The sequence below is a fragment of the Piliocolobus tephrosceles genome, chromosome 6, assembly GCF_002776525.5.
Source record: "Piliocolobus tephrosceles isolate RC106 chromosome 6, ASM277652v3, whole genome shotgun sequence".
Taxonomy (NCBI): domain Eukaryota; kingdom Metazoa; phylum Chordata; class Mammalia; order Primates; family Cercopithecidae; genus Piliocolobus; species Piliocolobus tephrosceles.
The window spans coordinates 33,263,039-33,278,168 of NC_045439.1; the positions used below are offsets into that span (position 1 = coordinate 33,263,039).

The window sequence follows — 15,130 nt, forward strand, 5'->3', positions numbered from 1 at the left end:
GTCAAGAAACTGAGGCTTGGAGAAGTTGGGTGACTTGCCAAAAGTCATGAAGCCAATAAGCTTTTCCGGCCAGACAGGCCCCCGGGTATACTGGTGAGCTCTGATGGAGAACCCCGGAGCCCCCATCTGTACAGACATCTATTAGACATCAGAGTAGCCTCAAGTCTCTGAAGCCCCAGCTTCTCCATCCGTAGAATGATGGCAACAAGGCCCACCAGGCAGGGTTCTCAGGAGAAACAGAAGTTAGGGATGTGGAGGGAGGGCCGGCTGACTTCAGGTTTTAGCTCCAACTGGCGCACTCCTGGCCTGGGTGTCCTAACCCCCTGTCTATCTGGGGAAGGTGGGCCTTACCTGTAGGAGGAGCTGTGGAAGGGTGGCGCTGGTGATCCGGCATCTCCACCCAGTCCAGGGGCCCTGGGCCCAAGCTCCTGCCCCCATGGCCATTCTCCAAAGGCCTGGGTGTGGGGGGCCTCCCCTTGCCCAGGCTGTTGGTCTTGCCGCCAGAGACCACCAGAAGGCCAGGGCTTTCTCTGCACCACAGCCCCTGTCCTGTGCTGGCTGGGTTCCTGCTCGCCTGCAGGACTGCTGCTGCCACCAACCGTGTGGGTGCTCCTTCCAGAAGCCCCAGGCTGGGGACGACGGGGCCCGTGGAGAGATCCCTGGCAGCTGCTCATGCACTCTTGCTCCGAGGCAAAGTTATTGGCATTGCCATGACAGCCGCCATACCAGAAGCGGTTACACTGGCCCACAGAAGCAACGAAGTACCAGCGGGCAGCCCAGTCTGCGCAAGAGCCATGGGCACTGGGCAGCAGGCACCGCACAGGGTAGGCTGCGGGGCACGGGCGTGATGTATGTCACTGAGGTGCCCAGTACTAAGGCTGTACCCTCCATCCCCTCAGCCTCTGACTCAGGAAGTAGGCCTTTCCCCATTTATAAAGCACGTCTACACCCCTGGCTGGGGGCCTGACCTGGCCCTGGGATGCAGGACACTTCCACCAGAGTCTGTCCACCGTGCAGACCTGCCCCAGGCTGGTGCCACAGCAGCCTTCACCCACAGAGCTAGAGCCTCGGGGAGGTCAGGGCCAGGGTCCCCTGGGCCAGCTCCCTTGGACCCTTGGCCTTTCCTGCCACCAGACCACCTGGAGTCACATGCAAAGTGAGCCTAGAAGGTGAACCTGCCTGCTTAGCTGGTGATAGGGACACAGGCCTGAGCCACCCAGGGCGTGTGAAGATGCCCAGGAAGGGCCTGCCCTTGTCCCCAGGATGCTGCACTGACTGGCCACTGAGCCCACCTCCAGCACCCAGCCTGCCATTCCAGCAGCCCTCGCCAGCATGGCCTGACCCACCTCTCCACATTTAGACATGACCATGAGTGCCTCCTACAAGCCCTGACCACAGCCCTAGCCTGGCCTTTGAGGTCCTCGCAATGGTTCCCAGCAGCTCTACTCATTCATCCAGGACTGTAACCTGAAAGACCTCCCTGCCCCCACCCTCCCTCCAGCACTCAGCTCCTGCTACTCCACACATATTCCAGGCAGGGTCAGGGCACTCCTGCCCATCCCGGCACTAACTGCCCTGCACCAGCTCTGCCTCGAAGGGGCTGACTCCCAAGCATGAGACTGACATCCCAGCCCCTTGGGATTCCCACTTCCCACCCTCCCCAGTTCCCAGAAGCAGCCAGAAGGCCACAGGCTCAAACTGCTAGATGCAAGAACACTCTGGCACTGCTCTCTGGCCTGGCACCTAGCAGGTGCTCAATCAACATTTGTGGAAGGAATGAATAACTGAGCCAGTAGGAAGGTCTTGGTTCTGGGTGGGGGCTGGAGGCATGGTGGGAGCAGAGTCTACCCATCGAGGAGGAGGAGAGGGGGCATCCACTCACCATGGCTGGGCTGACCCACACAGCCTTCCCCAAGAGGACCGGCTGCAGCGGCCACGTTGTCATAGCAACAGCCAAACTGGGAGCCCCGGCACTCACTGGGCTCATTCTGCTGGGCCTGGGGCTGGTGGGTGTTGTGGACCTGGGGAGGAAACCCATGACTGGGAAGTGGGCAATGGATCTGGCCATTGTTGGGGACTCTGGGCTGCCATGGGGAGGATGGCAGGAAGGAGAGGCCAGAACCCCAGCCCAGGGGAGACCAGAGGCCAGGAGAACGTTGGATGAAACCCTGATCCGCCCCAGGCCCATCTTTGAAGCCCGGTGCCCTCCAGAGGATGACCCAGGCCAGCAGGTTTGCAGGGACCTCCTTTCTCCGAGGCCAAAGCGGCAAAGATCCTGGGTCACAGTGACATGGAGCAGGCTCAGGGGCTGGCCTCCTCCCCTCCCACAGGCCAGACACTTACTGTAGAAGCCACTGCCCTTGACCTGGGCCTGCTCCTGGTGCTGTCACTGCCGTACAACTTTGTGCAGCCAGCGTGATGGAGCCCCTCAGCGACAGATACCCTGTCAGGGCAGCACCCGTACCTAGGCAGACATCACACAGCCCCTCACTGCCCAGCCTGTCCCCATCCTCCCTGCATCCTAGGACCCAGGCTCTGAAGCTCCCCATGGTGGGGGCTGACAGGGTGGGAGAGGATGTGTCCCCATGTGCAGGGCAGGCCATTTTGTGTGCCGCAATCTCTGCCTACATCCACCGGACCTTAGCAGCTACCAGGGAGGGCAGTCATAACACAATAAGCAGTGGCTGTGCCCCTCATCAGTGGCAGAGCGTCAATTGCACAGGCCACAAAACCAAGAAGGGGGATGTTCATCCCAGTCCGACCAAATGTCAGTTCACAGCGGGGGTTACAAAACAGAAGCAGATGGGAGACGGGGCAGAAGAGGGGGTTCAAAGGAACCCAGCATTGACTCCACACCCGCCCACCAGGTGCCAGGAGGCAAGGTGAAAGGAGGGAGGGTGCCCGGCGCCCTCTGTGCCAGGCATACTGTGATGCACTCCACCCTCACGGGGGCTCCATCATGACTGTCATCATTCCCAGTTCTCAGGAGAGGAACCAAGATCACAGAGGTTACGTCACGTGGCCCAAGTCACCCAGCACACAGCCGGCATGTGTCTGAGCTGGGAACTGCCCCCAGGCCAATGGCCACAAAGTCTGGGTCCAGAAGCACCCAGTCTCCTAGACAGCACATTGGGGATGCGTTCAGGGCAGGCCATGGAAGGAGGAGGGGCAGAGGGAGGACACCTGCAGGAGTGGGATGACTCGGACCCAATCCATAAGGCAGGCATGGCGGGGGCTGTTACGAAGACTGTGAGGAGTTGGGCGGCCCTCGTCCAGCCTTTACCACGGGTTCCCTGAGCCTGGTTAGATCTGAGAGCTAGAATCGCACCTGGAGCCTTCTCGGAGTCTCAGGCTGTGTTTCCACAGGCTGACACTCTGCAGCAAGGTGGGGGTTTGTGTCCCCACTCGGCACATCAGGAAGCTCAGCCACAGGAAGCCAAGTCCCCAAGATCCCATGCTTAGGGCAGCCCAGGGAGGAAAGCGTGGGCATCCTGTTCCTGAGCTGTGCACACCCACCCCAGCCCTCTTCTGACCAGAGATGTTGGTTCACCCACGGGGCCTCACCTCCCCTCTTTGATGGGGCAGGAGGAAGACCTGTCTCCAGCACCCACCTGCTCTGCTGACAGGGGACCCCAGGGCAGCCTTGCCACTGTGGCCCGAGAGACGCTGTGTGGCCATCGGGGCAGCACCCATGAGGGCTGTGTCTGCAGTCATGGGGCCCTGAGCCCGACTGTAGGGGTTGCTGGTGTAGGGGCTGCTGCAGAGAGGGGGCAGGGCCCAGGGCTGACAGGTGGGTGCCTCGTTCTCCCCTGTGGTCACCCCCGGCTGAGGGGTGTTCCTGGGCTGCCCACCACTGGCCTCTGGAGTCTACAAAGAAGCAGCAGCAAAAGACACACCGTGCCTCCACCTGGCTCCTTCCCTCCACCCCTGACCACGCTGGGCCCACCTTCCTCCGTCCCCTGGACCATTCTCCCCTCCACCATGGCTGCACCCAACTGTGGCCTCCACACCCCCACGGACCATCCACTCAGACACAAATACTACAGGGCTGTGAGTGGGGGATGGGACCAAGCTCTCACCTGAGGCAGAGGACTCCTGAGGGCCCAGTGGCATTCGGGGGTTGCTGGCAGGGGTGTGCACATCCTGCATGCTGGGGACCTCTGCAGGGAGCCAGGAGGTCCATGCGGGAGGGAAAGGGAGGAAGAGAGGATGGGCCTGAGCTGTGGCCAACCCTACCCAGCACTGGCTTCTACCCCACTGCCCAGGCAGGGCCCAGGAACCTGAGACAGCCCAAGGGAAAAGGAGCACCACCCGGGATTTCAAAAAACGCCCAGCCACCCTTCAAAAGTCTCCAGTCACACAGAAAATGCTCATCTTTTTTGAGACAGGGTCTCTGTCACCTAGGCCAAGATGCAGTAGTGTGATCACGGCTCACTAAAGGCTCAACCTCCTGGGTTCAAGTGATCCTCCCACCTCAGCGCCTGAGTAGCTGGGACTACTATATATATATATATATATATTTTTTTTATAGTGATAGGGTCTTCCTATGTTGCCCAGGCTTGTCTCAAACTCCTGGGCTCAAGTGATCCTCCTAACTCAGCCTCCCAAAATGCTGAGATTATAGGTGTGAGCCACTGCACTTGGCCAAAAATGCTAATCTTACATGTTCAGCAAAAAGTACCAGATATAAAATGTGCATGTGTTATGATCCCAGCCACATAAAACAAAAAATGGAACATACTTTAAAAGAAAAATTGGATTGATGAAAGGCAAACAATCCAATTTTAAAAAGTGGGTAAAGAACTTACGCATTTCTCCAAAGATGATATGCAAATGGCCAACAAACACGTAAAAAAGATGCTCAACATCATTAGTCATCAGGGAAATGCAAACCAAAGCCACAGTGAGGTCCTGCTTCCCACCCACTAGCATGTCTAACATCAGAGCTGAAATAACACACTAAATGCCACCAACCTGGACACGTTAAGAGGGTTAACTGAATGTTACGTAAATTTCACCTCCATAAAAAAATTCCATATTTTAAAAAATTGGATGAATAGACAAAGGGATAGAAAGAGACTAGCTAATGGGCCAAGCATGGGTTCACGCCTATAATCCTAGCGCTTTGGGAGGCCGAGGTGGGCAGATCACTTGAGGTCAGGAGTTCAAGACCAGCCTGGCCAACATGGTGAAACCCCGTCTCTACTGAAAATACAAAAATTAGCTGGGTTCAGTAGCATGCGCCTGTAATCCCAGCTACTCAGGAGGCTGAGGCAGGAGAATCACTTAAGCCTGGGAAGCGGATGTTGCAGTGAGCCGAGATCACACCACTACGCTCCAGCCTGGGCAACAGAGTGAGACTAGGTCTCAAAAAAAAAAAAAGACGACGATGACAAAAAAGACTAGATAATGAAAACACAAGGCCGGGCACGGTGGCTCACACCTGTAATCTCAGCACTTTGGGAGGCCAAGGCAGGTGGATCATGAGGTCAGGAGATCGAGACCATCCTGGCTAACACGGTGAAACCCCGTCTCTACTAAAAATACAAAAAAATTAGCCAGGCGTGGTGGCGGGCGCCTGTAGTCCCAGCTACTCGGGAGGCTGAGGCAGGAGAATGGGGTGAATCCAGGAGGCGGGGTTTGCAGTGAGCCAAGATCGTGCCACTGCACTCCAGCCTGGGTGACAGAGCGAGACTCTGTCTCAAAAAAAAAAAAAAGAAAAGAAAACACAAATATAGCAAAATATTAGTTGTGGAATTGACACACTGTGTGTGTGGCTGCTGACTATGCATTCTGTCAACTCTTTGGCATGTTTAAAGTTTTTATCATGTTGTCTAACTTGTAAATTTACAAAAAATCATTGTGCCATTAGAATGGGTGGGTTTTATGGTATATGGGTGTATTTAAACAACACCCCTAAAATTTTCAAAAAGATTTCTCATGACAAAATACTGTCGGAAAATGCAAATGGATAAGTAGATAAAATTAGGACAATACTAATTTTTTCTAATGCTACATAAGAGAAAACCTGTAGGACATCCCCCAAAATCATGCTCATCGTGAAAGCTGCTCTGAGGCAGTGTGCCCTTCCCTTCTATTTGTGTGCTTCAAATTTCCCAAAATAAGCAGATTACTATATAATGGAAGAAAGGTATAAAGAATAAAATAAGTGGGCCAGGCACAGGGGCTCACACCTGTAATCCCGGCACTTTGAGAGGCTAAGGTGAGAGGATCGCCTGAGCCCAGGAGATCAAGACTGGCCTGGACAACATAAGAAGAGCCTATCTCAACAGAAAATCAAAAAATTAGCTGGGCGTGGTGGCCTGCACCTGTGGTCTCAGCTTCACAGGAGGCTGGTGTGGGAGGATCCCTTGAGCCCAGAAGGTGGAGGCTGCAGTGAGCTATAATTGTACCATTGGGCTGCAGCCTGGGCAACAGAGACCCTGTCTCAAAATAATAATAAAGTAAGTGAATATTCCATTCCCACATGGACTACATCTTGCCAAAATCCCTAGAAATATTTATCTATCTATCTTTTTATTTCTGAGATAGAATCTCGCTCTGTCTCCCAGAGCTGGAGTACAGGGGCACGACCCCTGCTCACCGCAACTTCCACCTCCCAGGTTCAAGTGATTCTTGAGCCTCAGCCTCCTGAGTAGCTGGGACTACAGGTGCCCGCCACCACGCCCAGCTAATTTTTGTATTTTTAGTTGAGATGGGGTTTCGCCACGTTGATCAGGTTGGTCCTGAACTCCTGGGCTCAAGTGATCCACCTGCCTCGGCCTCCCAAAGTGCTGGGATTACAGGCGTGAGCAGTTGCACCCAGCCCCCAGGAATATTTAAAACAATGATAATTTGGGGTTGGAAGACTCCAGTAGATATGTGGTGAAATCTTTTTTTTTTTTTTGAGATAGAGTCTCACTCTTGTTGCCCAGGCTGGAGTGCAATTGTGTGATCTCAGCTCACTGCAACCTCCGCCTCCCAAGTTCAAGCAATTCTCCTGCCTCAGCTTCCTGAGTAGCTGGAATTACAGGCGCCCGCCACCACACCCAGCTAATTTTTTGTATTTTTAGTAGAGACGACGCTTCACAATGTTGGCGAGGCGGGTCTGGAACTCCTGGTTTCAAGCAATCCTCCCTCCTCAGCCTCCCAGAGTGCTGGGATTACAGGCTGGGATTAAACTTCCCTGGCCCTTTTTCTTCCTTTCTATGTGAGTCCTGCTAGTCGCTGGGACAGGCTTAAGATCACCTCTTTTAGAAGCCAGCAAGGCCCTGGGGAACAGACTGGCTCCATGGAGGTCTGAAGCCCTGGGAGTCCAAGGCTCTCCTGCTGGTGAGCCCCAAAGAGCACGCCCTGGCTGAGGCACCAGGGGCCCTCAGGATGGTCAGTGAGGCCGAGCTCCCCCGCAAGGCCTCATCACCACTCCTTCCCACCCTCTGCTTAGCTAGCAAGCACCCCATGTGGTCAGGCATTGTGCCGCATGACCCACCACGGTCTGGAAAGTCCCTCTTTTTAACCACTGTACAGATGGGCAAACTGAGAATCAGAGAGGTGGGGCACTTGGCCAAGGCCACATGACTGGTCAGCAATGGAGTGGATCGAAACTCAAGCCTGCTCTTGACTCTGAGGCCACTGGTTCTTAGCCACACCTGTCACATGTCTCATAGAAATTCTGCCTTCCTTCACCTCAAGGTCCCTACAGCTCAGAGAGTCCCCATCACGAGTGAGTCAAGGCCAAACATGCCTCCCTGCAGTATTGGGAGGCCACCCCTCCACCCCCATCCCAGCTCAGCCACCACCCACATCCTTCCTCAATGTGGCATCCTCACACCAAGCAAACGCCGGCCTCAGTGCCCTTTCTCCAGCAGGCCCTCCTGCCTGTGAGGCTCCTTTCACAGTGGGACGGGGATGAAGGGAAGAAGACAGAGGCAGAAGTGGCATGTGGAGACGCTCCTTCCTGGACTGCTTCCCTCCCTCAGCACACAGTCAGTCAGTCATTCAACAAACATTCACTGAGCACCTAACTGTGTCAGGTAAGTTCTATGAGGGTATAGCGAGGAATATGGAAGCTGGGGACCCAGTCCTCAAGAAGCTTATAGTGGGTAGGTCTGACAAGCCGTATACAACCACAGCAGCACAAGGAAACGAATCTAAGAGTCCCACAGAAATGATAGCATGCTATGGGGCCGAAGGGGCAGGGGGCATGCCACTGCTGAGTGGAGGAAAGCAGGGCTGCCTGGTGGGCTGCACACCAGGCGGGCCTTACAGATGCCAAAGGGTTCAGCGGGGGAGACGTGGGAGAAGTGGGGTCCAGAGGGATGACACAGTGCAGGCAGAGGCCTCGAGGCAGGACATGCTTGCTGCGTTTATAGCCAGTGGGAGAGAAGTCAAGCCAAGCTCCTCCCTGCCCTCCTGTCCTTACCCTGGGGGAGATGACAGGGCTGCGTGTTACAAGGCTCCACATCCACAGGCTTGGAGTGCTGCAGGCTCCCGCAGTGGCTGGGCGGCCCAATGGCACAGATGACCTGTCGCCTCCGAGTGCCCGAGCTGCAGCTCTTGGAGCACTGAGGCCCACGGGTAGGAGAGAGAGACTCTGAGGGTGAGGCTAGGGGTGGGGACCCACATGGAGAGAGGCAGGGGAAGGTGCCCAGTGGCCCGTGTTAGGTCCAAGGACGGCGCTCGTGTGCAGCCACCTGCTGGAGACCAGGGTCAGGCAGCAGGTGTGGGGGTGGAGAGCACTCACTAGACCCCAGGTGCCCACATGCCAGGCCTGGTCACTGAGGAGGGGGCAGTCCTCATGCACACAGGGCTCGGTGAGAGGTGGCCGGTCTTCCAAGGAGCACGCTGCAGTATGGAGCAAAGAACCCTCATCACCCCGGCAAGTCACGCTCCGCCTCCGGACGCCAACACCACAGCTGACAGAGCACTGCAAGGACCAGGCTGTCAGCAGGAACTCGGCCCTGCCCCGAGGAGCCACGCCAGGTCGGACAGCTAGCAGCCCACCAGCCTGGCATGGAGGCAGATAGCACCCACTACTCATGTTCTTCCCAGGCCCAGAGAGGCTGAGTCACTCCCCTGAGGTCACACAGCCTGAACCAGGGCTACTGACAACAAACTGAGGTTGTCACCCATTTGTATTTTCCACCCATTTGCAACTTGAATATATGTAGGTGCTAGAAGCAATGACTGGCAGCCTAGACACTGCCAACCCCTCCCTTGCCCCCAAACAACACACCCAGCTTCTTCCTGCCCAGGCCTTTCTCACCCTGCCCTGGGATCCTGGAGAAAAAGGAAGAGCCCTGGACCAGTCATCCAGGTACTTGCTTCTGGTCCCAGCCTTGGCCACAGCTTCCAAGATGACCTGACAGGTCACTTTACCTCCCAGGACCTCAGTTTCCACAGCAGAGGACAAGACCCCAGCCCTTCTCTGCTGCTGCCCAGGCCCAGCATCAGCCCCATCCGGGCCAGGGCCTCACCTCTCCCCAGGGCTCTGGGCTCCAGGCTGCGCAGCGCTGCAGGTTGCAGGCCTGAATGGCAGGGGGCTTCCCAGGCAGCCCGGAACACTCAGCCTCCTCCACAGCCTCCTGGACGCCGGTCCCGTCAGACGAGATGCAGTACACGGAGCGGGACTGGGAGCCTCCTCCACAGGAGGCTGAGCAGAGCGCCCATGGCCCTGCCTTCCAGCTGGCAGGAGGGGGAATCAGGTAAGGCTGGCCCGGGAGCATGGGCAGAAACCCAGCCCTGAGAGGCACAAGCCCTCACTCACACAGGTGGCCTGAGGATGCCCACCCCTGCCCATCCTCTGAACCTCCAGCCTGAACAAAGGCCACGACCCAGGCGCTCCTTAGCATCCCCACCACCGGGCCTGGCTCTCTGAGCGCTCCCCACAACTTGGAGCCCTGCACCTCCCCCTTGGCTTTCCGGTCCTCAACGCTATCCCCCTTTCTCCCTCCCACCAGGTCCCTGTCTCCCAGTCAGACTCCATTCTTCTCAGTCTGACCTTAGTCAGGGGCAGCTCCTGGAGAGGGTGCACTCACCCACGCGTGGAGCAGCTCTGCCAGGCCCCAGGTGCAAGGACCCGGAAGAGAGAGCAGCCTTGTGGCCCCATGCAAAGCCAAGCCCGCCACCATCCCAGGAGGCCCGCTGCCACCAAGGCCAAGCAGTGACGGGGTGGTACCAGCCCTGCGGGGAGCCTGTGACCTGCAGGTTACCTGTTCCCACACACTCGCTGGGCCCCAGCAAGGCGCCACGCTCCAGGCCGGTGCAGGTAAGAAGTCCTTTGTGCACGAACAAAGGCATGGCCGATGCCAGCAGGCCCTTTGGCCCGACCCCTGGCCCACCCCTCGGCATCTGCCGAGCCAAACCCTCTGCTGGCTCAGACAGACAGGGACCTCTAGAACTTTCTCCAACCCTCCTGCCACCAAGCCTGGGTGTTCTGAGTACTTCGTGGTCACAAGAGGGCAGAGAGACCAGACCCAGGCTCAGGCCCATTCTCTGCCTCCCCCAGGGATAGCTGCCACCTCTCCCACACCCCAGTAACAGTGGGGGGGCCCTGGACCCCCGCCTCTTTGTTCTACACCTAAAGCAGCTTGAAGGCCCTGTTCCCTTCCCACCCAAGTTCTTGGGCCCCATCATGGGTAGAGGGGCTGGCAAGGCCTCACCGCTTGGTCTCCGGGCAAGGGTGAAGGTTGCAGGAGCGCCGGTCGGCTGGCCGTGGCTGGCGCTGGCACATGTGGTCAGGGTAGGCCTCATGGTCAATGGTGCAGAACACCAGGCGGGACTGGTGACCTGAGCAGAGGCCCAGCCACGGCGGGCAAACGCCAGTCAACATTCACTAAGCGTGTTCCCCAGGCCAGGCGCCATCCTACACTCACCCCGCAGGTCATCCCCATTCAGCCTTAGATGACCCCCCAAGGCAAGTGCCACCATCATCCCCAACTGGCAGATGAGGAAACTGAGGCTCAGAGAGTTTTCGCTGTGAGTGAGAGAGCCCTACTCTGGCACCTGATCACTGACCCCAGGCCCAGCCTCCGCTCCTGAGGGAGTCTGTCTCCTGTGAGACAGAGGGGAAGCCCCTTCTGGTTCTATTCACTTAAGCTGGGGTCCTTCATGGAGTCCCCCAGATCCCTGGGTTTTCCTCAAAGCGACCCCCATAACAGAGATTTCTCGCCTGCTCATCCATCTCCCCAGGAGGGACTGCGTCTTGCTCACCCATGGCCATGGGAGCCTGCACACAGGGCCCACACCCTCCCCTGGTCCATGCACGCCCGCACCTCCGCCACACTCCACGCTGCAGTCACTCCATGAGCCGTGGCTCCAGCTGAAGCCAGGACCGGGGTGGCGCAGGGGCAGGTGGTATTCGTAGTGCACGCCGGGGTTGGGCTCCTGGCTGATGAGCTGCCACGGGAGAGTCCTTGTTGGGGTTTGCTGCTGGGGGCACTCCCACACCCTCCACAGCCCCACAGCCCCCTACCAGCCTCAGGCCCAGAGCCACTCAGCCTCCCATGTACAGAGCTTGGCAGTCTCTTGGGGACCACAAGCCACCCACTCGCCCTCTCTCCCCACACCCCCACTTACCTCAATGACCAGGGGCTCCGAGGTGGGGCCCCGGGCATGGAGCCGCTCAGGGGCCAGGTCCCCCTCAGCACCCCGCTCGTAATGCAGGGTGGTGCTGGCTGCTGGCAGGGCCCGGGCCGCCTCGATGGTCCAGTGCCCATTGAGGTAGTATTCCCCGCGAACATTCTTCACGGCTGCGCAGAGGAGACCGCCTCCGTCAGCGGCAGGGGGGCACGGCCGCACCTCCCCCTGCAGCCCCAGACCTGCCAGGACCTAACCCCAGGCTCTCACCCAGAAAGTTCCTGCTGGCAGCAGCCTCCTCGATGAGGATGCTGGTGGCACCCACGGGAACTATGAGGATCTGGTTGTAGCCTGGTGGGGGCAGAGACACAGGTGGTGAGGGTGCTGGGCTATCCCTCCCCCGGCACCACTCAAACAGCAGAAAGGAGCGGCCCCCAAGGACTCCAAGTGCCACGCAGCACAGAATGGGGGCAGGGAGGGTACGCAGGAGCCAGACAGGGCCGAGCTGCTGGGAACGGCAACCCTGGCAGAAGAGGCTGCAGTACAAAAGCCAGGGCGGCGGGAAGGCTCAGGGCACCCGGAGCACACTGGGAGTGGGAAGAGATGGGAGGGCATCCAGGCAGTGGCAGGAGGTGGGACTGCACAAGTGGGCAAGGGTCCTAACCAAAGGCCACAGGGCGCCTTTCAGACGTGACCTGACACGGTCAGAGCCTTCGGGTGGCATGAGGGCCACTTGGCCGGGAGCCTAGGCCAGAGCAGGGACAGGCAAGGAAGGGGCAGACAACGGCCCCTTGTCGGAACCACCCCCACCTCGGCTGAGGTCATTAGCGTCAAAGGTGCCTGTGACGGGGTAGCAGGTCGTGCCGTCACCCCCACACTGCAGACACTTGTCCTCCTGCTTGGATGAGTCCAGCTCGTGATCACAGCCGACAACCTGTGGGCAGAGACGCGGGAGGCATGGGAGAGGGCATCAGGATGTGGCATCATGGCCACATCAGGCCTTGGGCCCCATCCCACCCTGACCCCAGCACCCGCGCAGCCCGGGCAGAATAGGGTGGTCAGGAGTGATCCAGTCACAAGCCAGGGGACTGGCCTGTGACTGACAATCCATTTATCTGTCTGCTCAGCTCCCATCTCCCCTTCTGGTAATAATGCCCTGTTTTCCTTGAGGGGCCACCTCTCTCCTGCAGAATTTGAATGGAGCTCCCCAAATGTGGGTTTGGGGAGGCTGGAGTGGTTCAGGGTAAGTCCCAACCCCTGGTGGCTGAAACTCCTGGGAATGAGGCCCCCTTTCTCTGGGAGGGGCCAGGCTGCCACAGCAGAAGTCCGGAGCAGCTGGCGGCCACCTCCACACCTCCTGGGAAGAACAGGCCCGATCCTGCTGCTGGACCCAGGGAGAGGAAAGCCGAGTGGCACCTCACTCATGCACCTGCGGCTGTCCCTGCTGTTTGTTTTTCTGAAGTCGGTTTTAGCCAGATTTCTGCCACCCAGAGGGTTTCTCTTATTGTAGGGCTAGCATTCTCCAAGAATGAAGGTGAGGGGCCACAGGGCATCTGTGATGCCTGCAAGGTACCCTAGGAGCTGGGCTTGGTGTTCTGGTAACTTGAGAAGACACCAAGCTCATGGCAGCTACCTGGGCCTGTGGGTGATGGACAGGGAAACACCCGCACTGAGCCCCCAGGCAGCCCGGAGGCAGGGAGGGGCTGGGGACCACTCACCCGGCAGCTGCCATCCACACAGACATCCCTCCTGCCAGGCTCGCAGGGCGTCCCATCGACCACAGCCTCCCTGTGCTTGTAGTAGAAGTTCTCCCCCTTGGGAATGCAATTCAGTTCACACTTGTTTGGGGCTGGGGTGGGCAGGAAGGCAAGACTGAGATCCTGAGGTTGGATGACACCCCTCCCCAGGGCCCAAGGCCTACCCTAGCAACAGGAAAGCATGGGTCAGAAAGCCCTACAGCAGCCCCCACCCAAGGAGAAGGGGCCGTCTCCCTGAATCTATTGCACTCTAAGGATCAAGTCGAAGAAAAGTCCCAGGATAAACAAAAAGCAAAGCACTTAAAGAAGTCTACCTCAGCATTATTTACCACAGCTGAGGTGGTTACAACAGGCTATTTTTTTTTTTGTTTTGTTTTTTTGAGATGGAGTCTCACTCTTATTGTCCAGGCTGGAGTGCAGTGGCACAATCTCGGCTCACTGTAACCTCCGCCTTCCTAGTTCAAGCGATTCTCCTGCCTCATCCCCCCCAGTAGCTGGGACTACAGGCACGTGCCACACCTGCCTAAGTTTCGTACTTTTAGTAGAGATGGGGTTTCACCATGTTGGGCAGGCTGGTTTTGAACTCCTAACCTCAGGTGATCTGCCTGCCCCAGCCTCCCAAAGTGCTGGGATTACAGGTGTGAGCCACTGTGCCTGGCCATAACAGGCTACTCTTTAAATAAATTATCAATGGAATATTACACATGCTGACTATGCAGTTGCAAATGATCATTGTGAAGACTATATGGTGTGGGAAGATGCTTAAGACACAGAATGCAAAACGGTGATTAATATGCAATAATTACAAATATGTAAGTGTATATGGAGAGAATAATGTGAAAGAGGCTAAGATGAATGAAATGCTAACAGTGATCTTGTGAAAGGGGCAGGATGAGGGTAACTTTTTCCTGGTTTTAATGTCTCTCAGATGGGATCTCACTGTCTCCCAGGCTGGAATGCAGAGGCACGATCAAAGCTCACAGCAGCCTCCACCTCCCAGACTCAAGTGGTCCTCCAGTCTCAGTCTCTCGAATAGTTGAGACTATAGGCACATGCCACCATACCCACCTATTTATTTTTATTTTTATTTTTAGAGACAGGGTCTCACTACGGTGCCCAGGCTGGTTTAAAACTCCTGGGCTCAAATGATCCGCCTGCCTCAGCCTTCCAAAGAACCAGGATTACAGGCAGGAGCCACTGCACCTGGCCTGGTTTTAATTTTTCTCTTTTGGAGACAAGATCTCACTCTGTCATCCCGGCTGGAGTGCAGTGGTGTGATCTTGGCTCACTGCAGCCTCAACTTCCTGGCCTCAAGTGATCCTCCCACCTCAGCTTCTTGAACAGCTGGGACTACACGTGTGTGCCACCATGCCTAGCTAATCTTTGTATGCCTGGCTAATCTTCGTATTTTTGGTAGAGATGGGGTTTCACCACATTGCTCAGGCTCGTCTCAAATTCCTGGACTCAAGTGATCCTCCTACCTCAGCCTCCCAAAGTGCTGGGATTACGGGCATGAGCCACTGCACCCAACCTTAATTTTTATATTTATCTAAATATATACACATTTTAAAACAACCCAAAAGTACAAACAGGATTATAATCATCTCCACACCGTGGAAGGTATCCCTGTACTATCTTTTTAGACTTTCCTGTGTTCCAATGTTTCTATCATGTGAATATACTCAAATTATTCTTGACATGTGTCCACTTCAGGATCCAGAGGGAATACTGAAAGCTGGAGTCCCACTGGGCCACGCCCACAGCCACGATCCCCACCACACACACACACACACACA

At 56.8% G+C, this 15,130-nt stretch overlaps 1 protein-coding gene across 3 annotated transcripts in view; it reads right to left on the bottom strand.

Moving 5' to 3' along the window:
- The window catches only part of PAPLN (papilin, proteoglycan like sulfated glycoprotein), a 28,666-nt gene that overhangs the window by 11,957 nt on the left and 1,579 nt on the right, over window positions 1-15,130 (bottom strand). The window contains exons 2-16 of one of the 3 annotated variants that reach the window (XM_023183229.3): window positions 13,296-13,426; window positions 12,388-12,511; window positions 11,848-11,928; window positions 11,578-11,750; window positions 11,274-11,397; window positions 10,662-10,788; window positions 10,212-10,277; window positions 9,477-9,684; window positions 8,744-8,926; window positions 8,423-8,564; window positions 4,080-4,160; window positions 3,612-3,867; window positions 2,344-2,464; window positions 1,883-2,021; window positions 352-781 (exon numbers count right to left, since the gene is read on the bottom strand). In XM_023183229.3, coding sequence (XP_023038997.2) covers window positions 352-781; window positions 1,883-2,021; window positions 2,344-2,464; window positions 3,612-3,867; window positions 4,080-4,160; window positions 8,423-8,564; window positions 8,744-8,926; window positions 9,477-9,684; window positions 10,212-10,277; window positions 10,662-10,732 — 1,697 coding nt within the window. In that variant the 5' untranslated portion in view covers window positions 10,733-10,788; window positions 11,274-11,397; window positions 11,578-11,750; ... (1 more) ...; window positions 12,388-12,511; window positions 13,296-13,426. Of the gene's footprint in view, window positions 1-351; window positions 830-1,882; window positions 2,022-2,343; window positions 2,465-3,611; window positions 3,868-4,079; window positions 4,161-8,422; window positions 8,565-8,743; window positions 8,927-9,476; window positions 9,685-10,211; window positions 10,278-10,661; window positions 10,789-11,273; window positions 11,398-11,577; window positions 11,751-11,847; window positions 11,929-12,387; window positions 12,512-13,295; window positions 13,427-15,130 lie in introns of all 3 variants that reach the window. The other 2 variants (XM_023183239.3, XM_023183246.3) reach the window with 2 other exon arrangements.